Raw genomic sequence first — 20,021 nt, 5'->3', positions numbered from 1 at the left:
GTGCTAACTCTGGGCTTTACATTCTCCCATACATTTCCATAAGTACTTGTGAGATTTTCACCTACCAATGGGGAGACAACTGGTCATGAAAAGCAGCCCCTCCACCTGTTACCCAATTAGAAACCTGAGCCACACAACTATCCCATGTGGTCTATATGCCTTCCTGATTGGCCTCAGAGTTCAGGACACATATTCAATGCTTTTTCAATGCAGAACATAATTATGATCCAAGATGAGTACATTTTTGCTATTTCTGGTAATGGGCTCTATGATGAAGAATAGGAAGGCTCTTCCCATGTCTGTTTTGCCTGTTCAGCACTAAGTCCTATTTCACAGGGTGAGCTTAATCCTGGGGTGGGGGGTGTTAGTTATAGCAGTTAAACCATCCTGGCTCACAAACACCAAATCTTGACTCAAAACTATCAAAGTTCGGGGCACCTGGGTGGCTCAGTCGGTTGAGCATCTGACTTCGGCTCAGGTCATCATCTCATGGTTTGTGAGTTCGAGCCCCGCATCAGGCTCTGTGCTGACAGCATAGAGCCTGGAGCCTGCTTCGAATTCTGTGTCTCCCTCTCTCTCTGCTCTTCCCCCCGCTCATGCTCTGTCTCTCTCTCTCTCTCTCCTTCAAAAATAAATTAAAAAACATTAAAAAACATTTTTTTAAAAACTATCAAAGTTCATCTTTGTTTTGTGTCTGAGTCCAGTGTAGGTTAGGCTATAGAGTGAGCCACTATTCTTCAAAGCCATTCAAGAGCCCAGTTTCCTTCCATCTTGTGGTGCCACAGTCTTCCAAAAGTGGCCACCAAGTTTGCCATAGATGAGGAAGAGGGGAGTACTGGATTATACAAGTAAAAATGTTGTATGGGCAAGGCCTACAAATGTTTCTGCCCATGATCCAGTGGTCAGCATTCAGTCACATAATTCCAAACTGACTGCAGGAAGGCTGGGAAATGATTGCCATGGGTTCCCTAGATTTTTTCATTGTTTCCCTCAACACACATCTATTGTCTAAGCTTCTATCACTTGGCAAATATAGTTTCAGTGTAGGGTTTTTGTTGTCATGAGGAATATTGAAGCAACTCAATCCTCACACAGCAGTTGGTCTTCTCAGCCTACCCTTGACTGTACTCCAACTCCTACAGAAAGATAACCATGCTATTCTAGAAGGGCTAAGCAACAATAGGCCATTAGAGCAATATTGCTTGTCCTTGGGATTTAAGCCTGGGTGGCTCTTTCTTGCCTTGTTCAGATATGTTTTACCACTGAAAGTAGTTTAAATATTATAGCTGTCTGGAAGAGCATCCTTCCTTCATCCTTAGCCACTGCAGGAAATCTAGATGTTTGCTCTATGCCTTCCCTTAAGGGGTCTTAGGTAAGGCTAAGTCTGTCCCACTGGACATAAGGGCCTCACAAAGATTCTCTCTGATACTTTCCTTGATTCTTGAGAAAAGCTGGCCTGGGAATCTTAATCTATTTTGATGCTCACTAACCTAACCCTTCAACCTCTGTGTTTTTTAAAATGACAACCCCTTAGTCTCATTTTGTTAATTACCCAGAATTTTTCTTGAATTTTAATTTTTTATGTTTCCTAAACTATTATGTGCACAGCAGGTAACCTTTCTTAATTTGGGTGCATGATTTTTTTTTCTCTTAAATGTTATTCTAAAATTAGGAGGAATCAGCAATGCGCTATTGACTCCCTGCAGTCTAGTCTGGATTCTGAAACTAGGAGCAGAATTGAAGCGACACGGCTGAAGAAGAATGTGGAAGGGAACCTCAGTGAGATGGAACTCCAGCTTAGCTGTGCCAACCGACAGGTGTCAGAGACAACCAAATCCCTGGGCCAGCTTCAGATTCAAATCCAGGTACAAATTGCAATATAAGGGCAGGGAATAAGCAAACCAAGAGACAGATTGTGCTGAGAAATAAAAGTAAGGACAACAAATCTAATCCTTCAAGAAAGCAGGAACACACTTAAATTGGCGAGCTTTGCTTAGAGCATGCATGCAGGTGCATATCCCATTGAACTCAGCAATCTGTGCCCCAGGCCTGTGTTTTCTCTCACAGGACCTTCGGGTGCAGCTAGATGACAGCATACGCCTGAACAGTGAGCTGAAGGAGCAGGTGGCTGTGGCTGAGAGGCACAACTCTCTTGTCCAGTCTGAGCTAGAGGAGCTGAGGTCCTTGTATGAACAGACGGAATGTGGGCGCAAGTTGGCGGAGGAAGAGCTCCTGCAGGCCACAGAGAAAATCAATCTTTTCCACATCCAGGTGAGGCCCATAAACTCTCCCTATGAGCTGTATTAGCTGGATGAAGGCAATGGTTTCCACACATTGTTCAGCTTTGGACCATAATAGTTGCCATGTCAGGCAATGGATGTGGCATATGAGGCATAAAGAGAGCCTTTGGCAGCAGTGGGCACACTCTTCATTCATTCCCAAATGTATTAAGTTCCTAGGGTTGCTATCACTCGGGACCACAAACTGGGTGGCTTAAAACATCAGAAATTTATTCTCTTACAGTATTCAACACTAGATGGAAACCAAGTTGTTGGCTGGGCCATGCTCCCTCTGACTCTCATAGGTCAATCCTTCCTTGCGTTTTTCTAGCTTTTGGTGATTTTTGGCAATCTTTGGTGTTCGTTTGCTTATAGATGATCACTTCAATCCTCTGCCTTCACGTGGAAATCTCTCTATATGTCTTAGCATCATCTTTTCTCTGTTAGTATTTGTGTCTCAATTTCCCTTTTTTATAAGGACATCAGTCATATTGGATTTGGACACCTCCTAATGACCTTGTTTCAACTTGATTACCTCTGTAAAGACCCTATTTCCAAATAAGATCACATTTAGAGACTTCAGCCTATCTCCTTTGGAGGGGACACAATATTATCCATAACACTAAGTCCAAAAGAATGGACTCTCAGGACATTGACAGCCAGTAAGCTGGGGAGAGCTGAACATTCCCTAGTGTACCAGAACCATTTGCCTGTTTCTTCTGTTCCCTCCAAGTCACATGTTCTCCAAGGATTAAAAAAAAAAAATCTCCTGCCTCAGAGCCAGGAGATTTCTAACAATTCTAAGTGACTGCTGACAGATATGAGCTGTCAGGACTCTGGCTCCCCATGGAAGGTTATATAAGTGACATGAAGCAAGGATTCTTAGATCGTTTGCCATTCTCATAGAATCAGGGGAAACCACAGCATCTAGGATAAACGTGTATACTAAATGGATCGTTCAACATTTATAGGGCACCCGCCATAACCTGAGCAGTTGTATGAGGTGTACGTGCAGAATGTCTCCATTGTCCTAAAAAAGTGAAGAGCCAAGTAAGGAACTCAATGCGCTGCTGGAGTATAGTGTCAGAGCAAGCACATCCCTACAGAAAGCCTTCCCTGACAGTCCTAGGCATAGCTAGATACACAATGTGCTCAATCAGAGTCATAAAGGACACATAAGCAACCTGTCAGGTAGAGAGAAAAGCCGAGGACAAAGCATGGGGGAGGAGGAGATGTGGGCTGCTGAGGGAAATTGCTGTACTCACAGAGCATAGTGGGGTAGGGGTAGGAGAGATCAGAGAAATGATGCTAAGAGGCAGGGAGAGCCAGGTCCCCAGGAACCTTGAGTCTGAAGCTAATGCAGTTTGAATTCCTTCTTGCAGCGGATGGGGATCCACTGAAGAATTTTGAGTAGCTGAGAGTGAAATGATCAGATTTTCATTTTAGGAAGTTTACTCTGGTGATTGCTGTGAATGGTGGATTAAAACAACTATAGACAGAACTGCCATACCGTGGAGTATTTAGAAACGTCATTGTGGTTGCCACAGTGACTGAAAAGTGCCTCTGGCATTTAGTGGGCAGGGTTCAGAGATACTAATATCTGTGTTAGGTACAGGATAATCCCACTTCACAAAGAATTGCCCTTCCCAGAATGCCAATTGTGCCCCCACCGAGAAATGCTAAAAAAAGGAAGGATCAGCCAGTGATGTACCAGCTGGGAAGCATTGCAATTAGTTTTTGCTTACAGTTTGACTTTTGTGTCCGTCAAAACATTGTGCATGACACAACCCTATTTAGATATCATGTGATATGGAACAAATAGGCTGTATGTTTTGCATAATTCCCGGCAAGCTAACTCGCTTCAACATTTTCTTTCTCTCTCAAGAAAGCTTATGTAAATACAATGAGCAGGATTCTTATAAAGTAGGGTATTGAATTTTTAAAAAGTAATCATCTGTCTGTAGTACTTAATAGCTATTGGTAATAAATCATTTGCCATGCATATTATAACTGATAATGCACCAGTGGGTCCCAATATGATGAAAAACCACTAGCCTAGAGAGAGAGATGAGGACATCAACCAGAGCAAAAACAGACATAGAGAAGAGGAGATGAATTTGAAAAAAAAAAAAAAAAAAAAAAGAAAAGAAAATTAGGCCACGGAGACCTGATCTCTAGAGTGTAATTTCTGAAAAATTTAGGTGTGTAACAGAAATTAACACAAAAGTGCAAATTCTCAGATCTCATTTCAGACCTACTGAATCAGAATCTCTGCAGTGGGACCCAAGAATCAAACAAATACTCAGATGATGCTGGTGGTCCAGAAGCTACCCTGTGACCAGCATATCTAGGTGATACTACATTGCTCACAAGAACCTCTCCCCAACCTTAATCATGTGGAGACGCCTTGCAATTAATAGACTGCTGTCAATCTTTTGATAGAATAATGAATCTTTTATGGAACCTTCTTAGTTCCTTCTGCGTTCCCAGACCTCTAAGCCTAGAATAAACATACAAGGCCAAACTTATCCTTGGCTGATTACATGTGTTCTTTTTCAAACCTGAACTGTGACAATCTGGATTGCTCTTTTGCACAATACCACCTAACCCCCTTCCTCCCAAAAAGAACCAAATAAAGAGTCAGCCTAAAAAGATTTTGGCCATTATCTCCTTAGCAGATTTTAAATGATTCTAGGCACAAACAAGTTGGCATTTATATTTGTACTTTCCTTTACAAAGAAAGAGTTTCTATGGAGTTAGTGCAGTGAGGATCCAGAAAACATTCCAGTAAGGTACACTTATCCCCACCACCACGACCACTACCAGGGAGAATCCTGGGGCAGGGGTGGGAGCACAGAACCTAGCTGTCTGTGAGGACAGAGCATGGAAGCCTTGATGAAGATGCTTCATGCCATTGAAGAAGCAGGACAGAACCTGTGAGGCTGGAATATCTTTCTTTCTATTTCTAAGGTACAATCCTGCCACTGAGAAAGGCACTAGCTAGAGAAAAGTGAAAGGACAATGAAGAGAAATCAAAAATAGGAAGCCTGTGCTTTTTATATACATTCTCTGTGCTAAGGTTTCACACCCTCAGAAAAGCTGTGCTTCAAACGTGGACCAAATAGCAGCAAAAGGAGTCTCAGCCTCTAGTGTCACAACCCAGGAAAGAAAGAATTAGGACAGTACCAGCCACAGAACAGCAATAATCCTCCCATGGGGTGGGGGGCTTCCTAAGGCCTGGGGGTTGAGGCTTATTTGAGCTACACTTCCCTCCTCCTCATTGCAAAGTCAGATAGAAAGGGAGGTAGATAAAGAGGAAATTGGATTTTTGTTTTTGTTTTTATTTTTCCTGGAGCAACATGCTGGAAACCGATTTTTATTCCCCAACTTCCTGCTCCCCGCATATCTGCAACTGACCCGGACTTGTGCTCTGGAACACTTGTTTCTACAACATCAAAGAACAAACGGCAGAAAATCATATTCCTCAGCAAGTTGAAAACCAAACACATGTTTTGGGCTTGTAGATTACCTGGATCCATTTCTATTTTCTTATTCAGACAAACTGCTAGGTCTTTAATATTGAACGTCTAACGGATGAAATCCCTTCCATTCAAATATGCCTTTGATGGCAAAGGAGAGTTTTCTAGTGTGGCTTCCTGGGGTTGGAAATATTGCTTCACTGACTATGGCTGCTTAGAACAGAATTCACCCCCGGCCAGAGCCCATTCCTGTTGCATGTCCTCGACCTGCCAGCTTGCTTTTGCATCGCTGGTCTCAACTTGCCTAATGAGAGTGCTGCTTTGCTTTAGAACACGAGCCTCCTCAACCAGAAGAAGAAGCTGGAAGTTGATGTTACCAGGATGCAGAAAGAAGCTGAAGAGGCAGTGCAGAGGTGTCAAAATGCAGAAGAGAAGGCCAAGAAGGCAGCCACTGAGGTGGGTTCATTGACTGACTGCTCGTTCCTATCTTGCAGAGTTGACGGGGCAGTAGCCAAGGGGCAGAGGCAGATCTGCAGCCAAAAAGAATTCTATTGATTCTCCATATAGCCAGGAGGAGAGTAACTGACCCCTCTGCGTCTCTCTGTTTCCATTTTGAAAAATTAGGCCAATTAGCTCCTCCTTTCCAAACAGCTCAGACAATAAAAAGGAGCAGTTGAACTGCTATGAGCAAAACCTCATGAAAGAAAGAGATTTTTTTTTTAAGTTAAGCCACTTTACACTTGTGAATCAATATATCTAGAGTCTAAAACAATTCTTCTGTGAGTCCTTACAAATCGCTATTTTCTTAGAGCCTGTGATGGCTTTATCATGATGATCTGGAAAGAAAGCTTATGTCACTTATTTTCCCCAACCCATACTATTGCTTGAGTAGCACCATCAGGTTGGTAAAGAAGGGTTTCAGGGCTGGTTTCAGGGTTTCTTTATTTGCAAGGTTAACATTGTTGATGAGAGTGCTTTTCCTAAACGGCACTAAGCTCGGCATTGGCAGCCAGCCTTGACTGAAAGTTTATGGGAACGGGAGAAGACCCACTGCCAGGCACCCCCTGCGGACAGCTGTAGCACTTCTCTCAAAGGGCACAGTGACCAGAAGGCAACACTCAACACAAATATTAGCAGAGGGAGATGGAAGGCCTGGCAGGTCCCAGTCTTGCTGAGCAGAGCAGGGACTTAATTGCAGCCTCCACTCACCCCATCCCTGTCTTGTGACTCTGTGCGTGTGGTCCAGCAAATGCCCAACTGTGTGCAGCAGCCTGCCTTTGCTATGTGAATGGAAGCTGATCCTCATGATGAAGGGGATATCAGAACTGGGACGACAAGATACTCGATTAGATTTTATATTAGTCATTTTAAAATTCAGAGGAGGGGAAGAGCTTGTGTCTCTATTTGCCTGAGTTATTTGGCAGTTGAGGAACGAAACAAAACCTTTGCACTAAATCCTGGGTACCAGGTCACTGTAGAATCCAGCCCTCTCTAAGAATAGAGAAGCATGCCTGTCACTCAGCTATTTTGTATCGAGGCAGGCACTTCTGCTCTCTGATGGAAAAGAGGTGTGTGAAAGCTTGAACATGTTTGATGGCCAAGAGAAAAATAATATGTTTCACATTTATGAAAATCCACATAGAGAAAAAGGAATAAAAAGAGTGTCTACTCCAGCTTGGGAAATGTATGCAGTCACACATTATGGAGACTATCTGCTTTACTGTGCCTTTATAAGATTTTTGACAACGTTGAAAAATAACTCACTACCTCTTCCCCCACCTTCTAATTTTCACATAGTTCATCTCTGAGTCCCAGCCCCACATAGCAGAACCCAGAGTTGCCTCCATAATTCATTCTTTGCCCTCACCATCTGCACAGACGTCTCACACTTAAATTATACAGATGGTTGGTAACCTGATAGACAGAGAATCTTTGGCTGGGAGGACAGTGTTCCTACATTAAATGCTCTGAGAGATTCACGAACCGGTTCTTAATAATTTCATCGAGACATCAAACCCTTGTACACATAGCCAAAGCCAAGAGCAGCCTTCACAAACAAGAATTAACCTTCCTTGTGCCAGATTATTGGCATCGAGAGCATCTGTAGCTGCCAAATTCCTGGAGCCTAAACTTGTTTGCTGTTGTGAATCACAGAATTATAAAAGAGAGATGTGAAAGATCTTCATGGGCCTCCTTCCATACTTTTCCTGGTGTGTGATGTTATCGGACGCGTCCTGGGCTTTATTCAGTTCAAAGCTGTTGCTTTAGTTGGTCACCTTTCTTTCAATACAGGTGTTGATCCCTGGTCTGTTTCTGTTACCCCTCGCCCCAGTCTCCCTGGTAGCTGATGTCATCTGGATTGCCATATCATTAACAAACTTGAGGGTGGCCCAGGTTAGGGACAGAGCAGTGGGAGGAGATTGAGACACAGAGGAAGGCATGATAACTAGTCAGATAAGGACCCGAAGATTGTGGGCAGAAATGTGAAGGTCAACTGGCTGCCAGCTTATCACAGCCCCTTTCTTTCTGTTTTAGGCAGCAAACATAACAGAAGAACTGAAGAAAGAGCAAGACACCAATGCCCACTTGCAGAAGATGAGAAAGAATATGGAGCAGACAATTAAAGACTTACAAAAAAGACTGAATGAAGCTGACCAGACTGCCCTGATGGGGAGTAGAAAGCAAATCCAGAAGCTAGAATCTAGGGTAGGCATTTGTCTGGATAATCATGAGGTCATGACAACTTCTGATTCAAGGCCTTATAGTCCTGGGATATCATTCCAAATGTTTTGTAGCTCTCTCGTCACTTCTCTTGTTAGTACTTCTAGATCACTAATAGTGTCAGATCTCAATATATTCATTCATTCTCGCTTGACCTTGGGCCATCAACTAAGACTTTCCTTGGGCTGGATAAACTCTGCCTCCCTCTTCCTGTTAAGTGAGAATGCATCTCTTCCCATTCAGCCACACCAACTCTAGGCTCCCCACAGCCAGGGTTACCTGCTATTTCCGGATACACCCTCGCAGTCTTGCTTCTGTGCCTCTGTTCCTGTTATTTCCTCTGCAGAGAACGCCCATTTTTTAACATCCAGAGAAAGGGGGAAGGGGGACAAGTAAATCAAGGATCAAGAAATGCTTAGTGAAGATATAGGAGGGGCTGACAGAAATGATGTAGCACCTGCCTTCAGGGAGCTTGACAATAAATAGGAAGATCTATCTTGAAAATAGGATTTTTTAAATTATTGGATCAATTTCAATGACTATGTACAGGTTGGATGACAAATGCTAGAAGGATAGGAAGAATATTTGACTGGGACTTCATGGTTCAGAAGGGCCTCTTAAAATTGCTTTTGTACATTTATGGTATATCCATACAATAGAATTCTAATGCACATCTATGGTGCCTCCTTATAATCATGCTGATTAAAAAGGAATGAGGGAGCGCTCTGTAATATGTTCTGGAGATCTCATCTAGCAGTATGATGATGATAAAAGGCACAGAGAAAAGGTAGAGTCTACACCCTTTTGTGCAAGAGGGGGTTAATATAGAAGACAGGGGCACATACACATTTGCTTGCATTTTCAAAAAGAAGTGGTGACAGAATAAAACAAAAACTAATAAAAATAGCTGCCATAGGAGGAGAACACAGAGATGAAACTTAGACCTTGTGAATGAACCTTGTTTAGTTGTTTTGATTGCAAAATCATATAAAACATTTACATGCTTCATAACGTAAAAGAAAACACGTTTAAATCAAAGAGCAGAATAAAACAAATCAATCTGTAAAATGTTAAGACAAATGGAAACAACTGAAGCTAACTGTATATCAAGTTGAGGGGCATAAAACATACACAGAAGAATTATTCCTAGTGACTTTTAAACATAGTGCTTTGTACATCCCTCATGGAATATATCTAAGGACAAAAGAAAAAAAAATCAAAGCAAACTGCACTTGTAGTTCCAAATAACTATATCTTTAACAAAATGTTTTTAATGTTTATTTATTTTTGGGAAAGAGGGAGGAGCAGAAAGAGAGGGAGACAGAGAATCCAAAGCAGGCTCCACACTGTCACCACAAAGCCCAATGTGGGGCTTGAACACATTGAGATCATGACCTGAGCCATAGCGGGATGCTGACCCACTGAGCCACCCAGGCATGCCTCAAATAATAGTATCTTATCATTAACACTATCAGTAAGGTTAATATAGTTCTTTAACCAATAATTATTTAATCTTGATTGTATAAGAACCAAGATTTTTAGTAGGAGAAAAAAAACATATAGGCATAAAATTAAAGAACTTAGAATATGTCTTTTTTCCCTAATTAAAAAAAAAATACATGAATGATAATGGTGTTTCCAATTTGAATTTAAGCTTTTAATTTTGCTTCCAATTGCTGTTTGTCCACCATAAAGCCTAGAACCCATGCTAACTCAGTAGCAATAAGCTTCCAAATATCAGCTGATACTAAGGAATTATGATTAATTTTCTTAAAACCATAATCATAATACTAATCTGTTAGGATTACATAATGGAATATTTACTGGTGAAATTATATGATGTCTAGGATTTGATATATTAAAGCGATTTTCCCTGAGGTTTTTTTAATCGACATAAACACACACATGAACACATGAGAAAACCTTAAAAGGTCGCCTCATAGTCTCATGTCCCAACTGATAGAACTATGTATTAAGTTCCTAGACAATAGGGGTTTAGAAGATTTTTTAACGGGCTTTGTCCACAAGGAACTTGCACACCTGCTGACTTGCCCTCTCTGAGGAAAAACAAGGGCAGTGTGTCTGGAGTGGGGAGGGGAGGGGGGGAGTAAGAGATGGGGTCAGACATTCCAAGCACATTCATGCCCTGGGGCATTGGACTTTGCTATTTTAAAAGAGTAGTCAAAAAGGCCACATTGAGAAGGTGGCATCTGTGTCAAGAAGAAGGCGGGGGCTCCTGGTGGCTCAGTAGGTTAAGCCTCCGACTTCAGCTCAGGTCATGATCTCACCGTTTGTGAGTTTGAGCCCTGCATTGGGCTCTGTGCTGACAGCTCAGAACCTGGAGCCTGCTCAGATTCTGTGCCCCACCCCCTCTCTCTGCGCCTCCCCTGCTCATGCTCTATCTCTCTCTCCTTCAAAAAATAATTGAAAAAACATTAAAAAATATATTTTAAAAAGGCAGCCACAGAGGCATGGACATCTAAAGGAAGAGAAGGAACACCCTTCCTCCATCAACTCTCTACACCCCTTTCTGCTTTATTTCTCCAGCTTTGCACAATGGCAGTATTGTCACCAATGAGGTTTATCTAAGGCACGATTATTGCTAATTGTTTTATTTCTCCAAATCACATCTCACCATCAAACATATTCTCTATCTTACTTTGTGGGTTTCCCCTCGTTAAAACATATGCTTACATACGGGAGAAATTTTTGTTTGTTCTTTTCACTGCTGTCTCCCTAGCCTTGGGGTCCGGTGTGTGGTTGGCATAAAATGTTTGTCGAATGAACGTTATGCTAACTTTGCCTGTATGACTCTGTGAGGCTACAGGCAGCTTGTCCATCCGTACTACTGCCCTCCCACAAAACAGGGCTGTCGGGCAGGGTGGGACATATCTGCCACATAGACTCAAGGTCAGATTTCAGGGAGTCAGGGCTGAACATGGAGGAAGAAACTTAAGATCAGGTAGTACATTGTCCTAATCCCTAAAGTGTGCCCCGTATAGCTTATTCTCTGTATACTTACCTATGATCATACACAGGGGTGTGTGCAATTTTGTAATCTCACAGGAAACTTACCACTTCTGCATGGATGAGGGTTTAAATGGTCCTTTTATAGACCCACATAATCCCACCAACTCACTTTTGGTGAGGCAGTGTTCCCTGAGAGGCTACCCTGTTTAACCACTGCCAGAAAGAGAGTGGCCCCCCCTCTTGATGACTTTGCTCTATTTCAAATGATCGCGCCAGTTGGCAAATTCACTGGCATCCTGTCTTGCTGGCTGCCAGCCTGCAGTCTGAGGTCAGGGTTTTGTTGCAGGTGAGACAACTGGAAGGTGAACTTGAGGACGAAATCCGTCGCAGCGCGGAGGCCCAGAGGGGAGCCCGCAGGCTGGAGCGCTGCCTCAAAGAGCTGACCTATCAGGTACTCCGGGAAACCACTGCCGTTTGTGTGCTGGCGCAACGCGCTCCTTCAAGCCTGGGGTGGCCTCCTAGGTCTCCTGCTGTTCTTTCCCCCACCTTTGTGCTCACATTCAGTGGTAGACATGGACTGACAGGCCCAGGGCTCCTGTGCTCTTAGTGCTTTGGGTCGGTCCCTTTTCAGAGCTTCAGGAAGCAAAATGTGAGCGCAAGTTGCAATTAGAAGGGAAAAGCTATTTATAGCGTGCTTATTTTTTCACACATAACGTCTGGGGTGCTCTCAGAAAGATGCCTTCCTGTGAGAGGCTGAGTGAGAACAATGTGTAAATGAAGTGGCTGACAGAGAGTCGGGGTGGCTCCTCAGCCAGCGTGTTACATGGGACACTGGCTACATCGAAGCAGGGGACATGCTCGCTCCTATTTTCTGGTGGCACAGGCACTCCAGGCCACTGAGGACTCTGTTTGGTGCCTGTGCCAGGTGGTAGCTGCTAAATACGGCCGTGTGGAGCTGGCAGATTCTTTTTCCGTGAGCGAACGTTGGTCTCAAGCAAATAAGTGAAAAGAGATGGAAAGACTTCTTACCAGGAGTTAACGCATTTCTAAAGCAACAATACAATCCTTCACCTTCATTTTCATTTTCTAACCTTTCTTCCCTTTTCTTCAAACGGAGGGGACCGTTGAATCCGCGAGTGCAGAGGCACTGTGCTGTGTGCTGTTCTGCGGCCCAGCATCTTCCTGGCACAGACTAGGTGCCCACGTGCCAGTTGTTGAACACGGATGCCAGAGGTCACTCCTTGGCCCTCTCCTGCTGCACCGTACAGCTTATGCCAGCGAAAAGGCAAATTCCTCCCGGGCACCCGCTTTCACAGCAACGTTGGCAGTACGAATGCAAGATCTGCCAGTCCTGGTTCTGGTTCCTGAGGCTGAGTTGTTGTTAGAGATGCCAATGTCTTCCCTCCTTGCAGCGAGAAGGATGGTGTTGACAAGAACGCAGTGCACTTCAGAAGCATCATCTTGGGCTAATTAAGATGAAATGAGCTCCTTGCACAGCTCTTCTTTACTGAAGAAGTGGTTCTTTTCTGAGACTTTTCTAAGAGTTAGTCTGACACTTCTTTAGAGTATGCTAGTTATAACAATACCATTGGGGAGTGGGCCCCTGGGATGTGTGGCTAAGGAAGTAAACACCTTGGGAGCATGAAAGGTGTGGTATTCTACCCTTCTTTTGAGGGGGGTGAGGAAGCCACCTACGCTGAGGGAGTCACATGCTGCTTGTTAATGATGTCTGGGTTTTTCTTCTTTTTAGTTTCCTGTGGATTATACTGACATTTTTCCCCCTCTGAAGACAAGTCCATTATAGAACAAAACACCAAAGGCTATACTTTTTTGGTTTTCATTGCCCCAAAGACTGTATTCTTGTTCTATTGTGTTTTATCTTTGTTTCTTCACAGAGCTAGCCTTATTGTTTCCCCTTGTACTAGTACGGAAGTACAGTTCTTAATTTCTTCCAGGCGTCTGCACAATGCTCAGAGTATATCTGTTCAATTATGCAATGCTTTTCTGCTGTTAAATCAGATAACACCTACTGGGCACCTATTTAACACAAGATATGAAGCTAGGCCCTGTGACTTTAAAGAGACATTAGAGAGCGCTCCACATTTCTTGATATCAGTACCTGTTTTTGAAATATTCAAGATAGATGCTGGCCCAATCCAATCTGTTCTCCTTTAACATCAAAATAACCACCAGGACTATGAGGCAGGGTGTTTTGTGATAGTACGTCATTGGTGCCAATTGAAAATGTCATTTTGAAAGGGGCATAAATATGGTTTTCATTTCCTAGGAAACATCCTCTGGGAAGATCCTACTACATTGGAAAGGGAATCAAGTGTGACCCCAGCCACAATAGTTCTATAGCCAGTCCCCATTGAGCATTTATCTTCCCCTGTATGTCCCTCTAGCATTTGGAAACTCATCCTATTTTCTCTCTTCAGTACCTAGAATAATGTGCTATAAAGCAGGACGTAGGACTAGGGACTGACAACCATTATAACAGGTACAGACAGTCTTTCTGCCCCCTCCCATCCACCTGCTCCATTTTATCTTCCACTGCTTTCTATATTCAAGGATCTATGTATAGATGTTATTTAATCCTTACAAATATAATTACAGATATAGTATCTTCATTTTTAGAGATAAGGAAACAAAATGTAGTTTGGGGTAGCTTCTCCAGGAACCAGATGCCAGGATGGAGTCTGAGAAGCATAAGAGATTTATCTGACATAACACCTGGGAAAGACAAAGGGGAGAGCAAGCAGGATCAGGGCAGAGAAAGCCTTTAGACCACAATGTGAATCTGATATCCATGAAAGGAAAAGGTGAAGGAAGGAGGATGGGCTATGAGCTTCACATTGCAGCCCATCTCCTCTGAGCAGTCTCCAGCACAAAGGTTGCCTGGAAAGGAGCCCCATGTTGGGCAGAAATGGCTGGACCCTGGTAATCACTGGGCCGTTATTGACCCGGGGCTGCCTGGGGAGCGGTGATCTCAGTGTAAATGCTACAGCAGATCCCGAAGGCACTGCAGTTGGAGGTTTTCAGGTAAGTGCCCTCCTCACTGCTGAACGGCAAGTTCTTTTCTTGAAGGGAAATCTTAGCCACTCGCAACCATGGCTACCACAGTGATGTAATGCCTCGGGGCTGAGATGTGAGCCTGAGCCTAACAAAGGCTCTGTCTTCTCAAGTGGGAGGAGCTCATTAACATCAGCAACCACTTCCAGGCTTCAGTTTTCTTCCTTGTGGCTTCCTTTACCACACAGAAAATTGACTTGCCTCAGTAAATTGGTTTTAAGCAATTAAACTTCTGTTAGTTTTAGAACTTCTACACATGCATAATTCTATGAATCTTCAAATTTCTTAAACCTGGGAGGGAAAGGGACAGGCAGATGAAAACAGTAGATTTTATTGAAGAGGTAGACCTATCTCATTTTCTTATATCTTGGTCCCTGCCTTAGTAAACTTAAAATGAGTAATTATCTACTGGCAGATTGTACTTTTAGGTGGGGTGGGGAAGTATTCTAGGCCATAGAAATGGCTTGGTTAAAGCTTTATTTATTTACTTATGTATTTATATATTTACTTATATTGAGATAAACTTGACACATAACATTGCATTAGTGTTGTGTGTACAATGTAATAATTTGATGTTTGTTTACATTGTGAAATGATTATCACAAATTTGGTTAACATCCATCACCACACATAACTACAATTTTTTTCCTTGTGCTAAGAACTCTTTAAGACTTGCTCTCTTACCAACTTACAAATATACAGCATCATATTGTTAACTGCAGTCACCATGTTGAACATTGCATTCCGAGGACTTACTCATCCTATAACTGGAATTTTGTACTTCTTGACCACCTTGACCCATTTTCCCCACCCCCATAGAGCCTTGCCTTTGGCAACCACCAATTCTTTTTTTTTTGTTTATGTGAGTTTGGTCTTTTAGATTTTACATATGGGTGAGATCATACATTATTTGTTTTTTTCTGACTTCTTTCACTAGTATAATGCCCTTAAGGATTGCAAATGGCAGGACCTCCTTCTTTTTATGGCTGAATAATAATATTCCATTGTACATATAGCACATTTTCTTTAGTCATTCATTTGTTGATGAACACTAGGGTTATTTCCACGTCTTGGCTATTGTAAATAATGCTGGCATGAACATGGGGTATTTCAAGATAGTGATTTTGTTTCCTTCAGATCAGTAACCAGAAGTGGAATTACTGAATCATATGGTAGTTCTGTTTTCAATTTTTTGAGGAAGCTCCATACTGTTTTCCACCATGGCTGCACCAATTTGTATCCCCAACAGTAGTGCACAAGGGTTCCCTTTTCTCCACATTCTCATCAACACTTGTTATTTCTTGTCTTTTTGATATATCATTATGATTTTGATTTGCATTTCCCTGATGGTAAGTGATGTTGAGCACCTTTCCATGTACCTATTGGCCATTTGTATATCTTCTTGGAAAAAAGATCTCTTCAGATCCTCTGTTCATTTGAAACAAAACACATGAACATAGGGGAAGGAAAAGAAAAGCTAAAAAACTGAGAGGGACACAAACCATAAGAGACTCTTAAATACAGAGAACAAACTGAGGGTTGCTGGAGGATGCTGGGGGGGGAACTAAATGGATGATGGGCATTAAGGAGGGCACTTGTTGGGATGAGCACTGAGTGTTATATGTAAGTGATGAATCACTAAATTCTACTCCTGAAACCATTACTACACTATATGTTAACTAGCTTGGATTTAAATAAAATATAAAAAAATTAAAAATAAAATTCCAGTGTAATTAATATATAGTGTTATATTAGTCTCAGGTGTGCAGTATAGTGATTCAGCAATTCTATACATTACTCACTGCTCATTGAGATAAGCATACTCTTAATAATCCCCTTCACCTATTTCACCCATTCCCCCTACCCATCTCCCATCTGGTCACTACCAGTTTGTTCTCTATAGTTAAGAGTCTGTTTTTTTATTTGTCTCTTTATTGTTTGTTCTGTTTCTGAAATTCTACATATGAATGAAATCATATGGTATTTGTCTCTCTCTGACTTATTTCACTTAGCATTATACCCTTTAGATCCATCCACGTTGTTGCAAATGGCAAGATTTCATTCTTTTTATGGCTGAGTAATATTCTGTCATGTATATATACATCTTTATCCACACTTTATTTGGACACTTGGATTGCTTCCATATTTTTTCTATTAAAAATAATGCTGCAATAAACATAGAGCTGCATTTATCTTTGCAAATTAGTGTTTTCATATTCTTTGGATAAATACCCAGTAGTGGCATTATTGGATTCAGTCCTCTATTCTTTAATTTGTTCAAGAACCTCTCTACTGTTTTCCACAGTGTCTGTACTAGTTTGCATTTCCACCAACAGTGCACGAGGGTTCCTTTTTCTCCACATGTTTGTCAACCTTTGTTTCTTGAGTTTTTGATTATAGTGATTCTGACAGTGTGAAGTGATATCCCATAGTTGCTTTGATTTGCATTTCCCTGATAATTAATGATGTTGAGCATCTTTGCATGTTTCTGTTCCTCTGCCCATTTTTAAAGCATATTTTTTGTTTCCTGTTCTGTTTTGTTATTCAGTTGTATGAGTTCTTTATGTATTTGAGATATTAATCCCTTCTCAGGTATGTGATTTAAAAATATTTCCTCCTATTCCATAGGTTGCCTTTTCATTTTTCTGAAGGTTTCCTTTGCTGTATAGAGGTTTTTTAGTTTGCTGCAGTCCCACTTATATATTTTTATATCTGTTGCCATTGTTTTTTTATGTCAAATCCAAACTTCATGGCCAAGACCAATTTCAAGGAGCTTACCCTCTGTTTTCTTCTAGGAGTTTTATGGTTTCATGGTTTCACATCTTACATTTAAGGCTTTAAGCCATTTTGAGCTAATTTTGTGTATAGTATAAGAAAGTGGTCTAGTTTCATTCTTTTGCATGTGGGTGTCCAATTTTCCCAGCACCATTTATTGAGGAGGCTACCCTTGTATATTCTTAGCTCCTTTGTCATAAATTAATTGACCATATGTGTATGAGTTTATTTCTGCACATTATATTTTGTTTCATTGATCTATGTGTCTGTTTTTATGTCAATACTTTGACTACTATAGTTTTATAGTTTGAAATCAGGAAGCATGATGACTTGAGGGTTCTTCTTCCTTCTCAAGATTCTTTTGGCTATTAGAGGTCTTTTGTGATTCCATACAAATTTTCAAATTGTTCTGTGAAAAATACAATTGAAATTATGATAAGGACTGTGCTGAATCTATAAATTGCTATGGGTAATATGGATATTTTAACAATATTAATTCTTCCAACCCCTGAGCATAAAATAACTTTCCATTTTATTTGTGTCTCCTAAAATTTATTTCATCAATGTCTTACAGTTTTCAGAGCACAGATCTTTCACTTCTTTGGTTAAATTTATTACTAACTATTTTATCCTTTTTGATGCATTTGTAAATGGGATTGTTTTCTCAAATTCTCTTTAGAATAGTTTGTTATTAGTGTACAGAGACACAACCGATTTTTGTATGTTGCTTTTACATCTGCAATTTTACTGAATCGGTTTATTATTTATGACAGTTTTTGATTGAGTCTTTAGGGGTTTTTTGTTTTGTTTTGTTACATATACTATTATCTCCAAATCAAGACCATTTACTTCCTTTCTGATTTGGATGCCTTTTATTTCTTTTTCTTGCCTAATTGTGCTGCTGGGACTTCCAGTAATATGTTGAATAAAAGTGGTGACAGTAGGCATCTTTGTTTCATTCCTAATCTCAGAGGAAAATCTCTCCACTTTTCTCCATTGAGTATGATGTTAGCTGTGTGTTTTTCATATATGGTCTTTATTATGTTGAGATACAACCCTCTATATTCACATTATTGAGAGGTTTTATCATGAATGGGTGTTGAGTTTTGTCAAATGATTTTTCTTCATGTATTCAGAAGTTCATATGATTTCCATCTTTCATTTTGTTAATGCGGTATATCACATTGATTTGCAGGTATCAAACTATCCTTGCATCCTTGGAATAAATCCAATTTGATTATTGGATTTATTGATGTATTGCTGAATTCAGTTTGCTAATATTTTGTTGAAGATTTTTGTATTTATGTGCATCAGGGATATTGACCTGTAGTTTTCAGTTTCCTTGCTTGCTTCCTTTCTTCCTTCTCTCTCTCTCTCTCTCTCTCTCTCTCTCTCTCAGTTTTGATATCAAGGTAATGCTTTCCTCATAAAAGAAGTTTGGAAGTGTTCCCTCTTCTTCAATTTTTTAAAAAGAATTTGGGAAGGATTGGTATTAATTATTCATTAAACATTTGATAGAATTTACCAGTGAAGCCACCTGGTCTTGGACTTTTATTTGTTGGGAGATTTTTGATTACTAATCCTATCTCCTCACTAGTAATTTGTCTGTTACGATTTTTTTTATGGTGTACTTGATTTATTTTTATCATTTTTATTTTTTATCATAATAATTATACTCTTTAATCCCTATCCCCTAGTTCCATCCCTCCACCCACTTCCCTCCGGCAACCACTGTTCTCTATAGTTAAGAGTCTGTTTCTTGTTTTTATCTCTCTCCCTTTCTTTTTCTTTACACACCACATTTTATTTATCCATTCATCTATCAGAGGACACTTGAGCTGCTCCCATAGTTTGGCTATTGTAAATAATGCTGCAGTAAACATAGGGGTGCATGTATCCCTCTGAATTAGTGTTCTTGTATTTTGGGGTAAATACCAAGTAGTTCAATTCTTGGAATGTAAGATATTTCTATTTTCAATTTTTTTAGCAACTTCCATACTATTTTCCACAATGGCTGCACCAATTTGCATTCCCACCAACAGTGCAAGAGGTTTCCTTTTTCCCACATCCTTGACAACATCTGTTGTTTCTTGTATTTTTGATATCCTCAAATTTCCTTTTACTCATGATTCAGTCTTGGTAGGTTGTATGTTCTAAGAATTTATCTATTTCTTTTAGGTTATCCAAATTTGGGGCATATAATTGTTTATAATAGTCTCATGATTCTTTGTATTTCTGTGGTATCACTTATAATGTCTCCTCTTTCATTTCTAATTTTATTTGTTTGAGTCTTCTCTCTCTTTTCTTGGTGAGTCTAGCCAAAAGTTTATCAATTTTGTTTATTTTTGTTGCAATATAAGTGACATACGATGTTATATTCATTTCACGTGTACAACATAGTGATTTGACAACTATAGATGTAATGCTATGTTCTCCACAAGTGTAGCTACCATCTGCCACCATATCATGCCATTGCAATACCACTGACTATATTACCTATAATCTGTATATGTCTTCATCCCATGACTTATTCATTGCAAAACTGGAAGCCTGTACCTCCCATTCCCCTTACCCCTTTTTGTTCATTTCACACACACACATACACACACACACACACTCAGAACCACAGTTCTCTGTACTTAAGATTCTGTTTTTGCTATTTTTGTTAGTTTGTTCATTTTGTTTTTTAGATTCCACCTATAAGTGAAACCATATGGTGTTTGTC

General features: G+C 40.8%; 1 protein-coding gene and 1 pseudogene across 1 annotated transcript in view; both read left to right on the top strand.

The window, feature by feature from the left end:
- Positions 1 to 20,021, top strand: part of MYH15 (myosin heavy chain 15) — a 151,082-nt gene that overhangs the window by 120,911 nt on the left and 10,150 nt on the right. Inside the window, exons 35-39 of the mRNA XM_042902997.1 lie at positions 1,673 to 1,865; positions 2,068 to 2,271; positions 6,089 to 6,214; positions 8,294 to 8,464; positions 11,796 to 11,900. Coding sequence (XP_042758931.1) covers positions 1,673 to 1,865; positions 2,068 to 2,271; positions 6,089 to 6,214; positions 8,294 to 8,464; positions 11,796 to 11,900 — 799 coding nt within the window. The remainder of the gene's footprint in view (positions 1 to 1,672; positions 1,866 to 2,067; positions 2,272 to 6,088; positions 6,215 to 8,293; positions 8,465 to 11,795; positions 11,901 to 20,021) is intronic.
- LOC122198946 lies at positions 11,025 to 11,250 on the top strand (annotated as a pseudogene).

Source organism: Panthera leo, chromosome C2, assembly GCF_018350215.1.
Source record: "Panthera leo isolate Ple1 chromosome C2, P.leo_Ple1_pat1.1, whole genome shotgun sequence".
In the NCBI taxonomy this organism is placed as follows: Eukaryota; Metazoa; Chordata; class Mammalia; order Carnivora; family Felidae; genus Panthera; species Panthera leo.
This window is presented reverse-complemented; position numbering and strand designations above follow the sequence as displayed.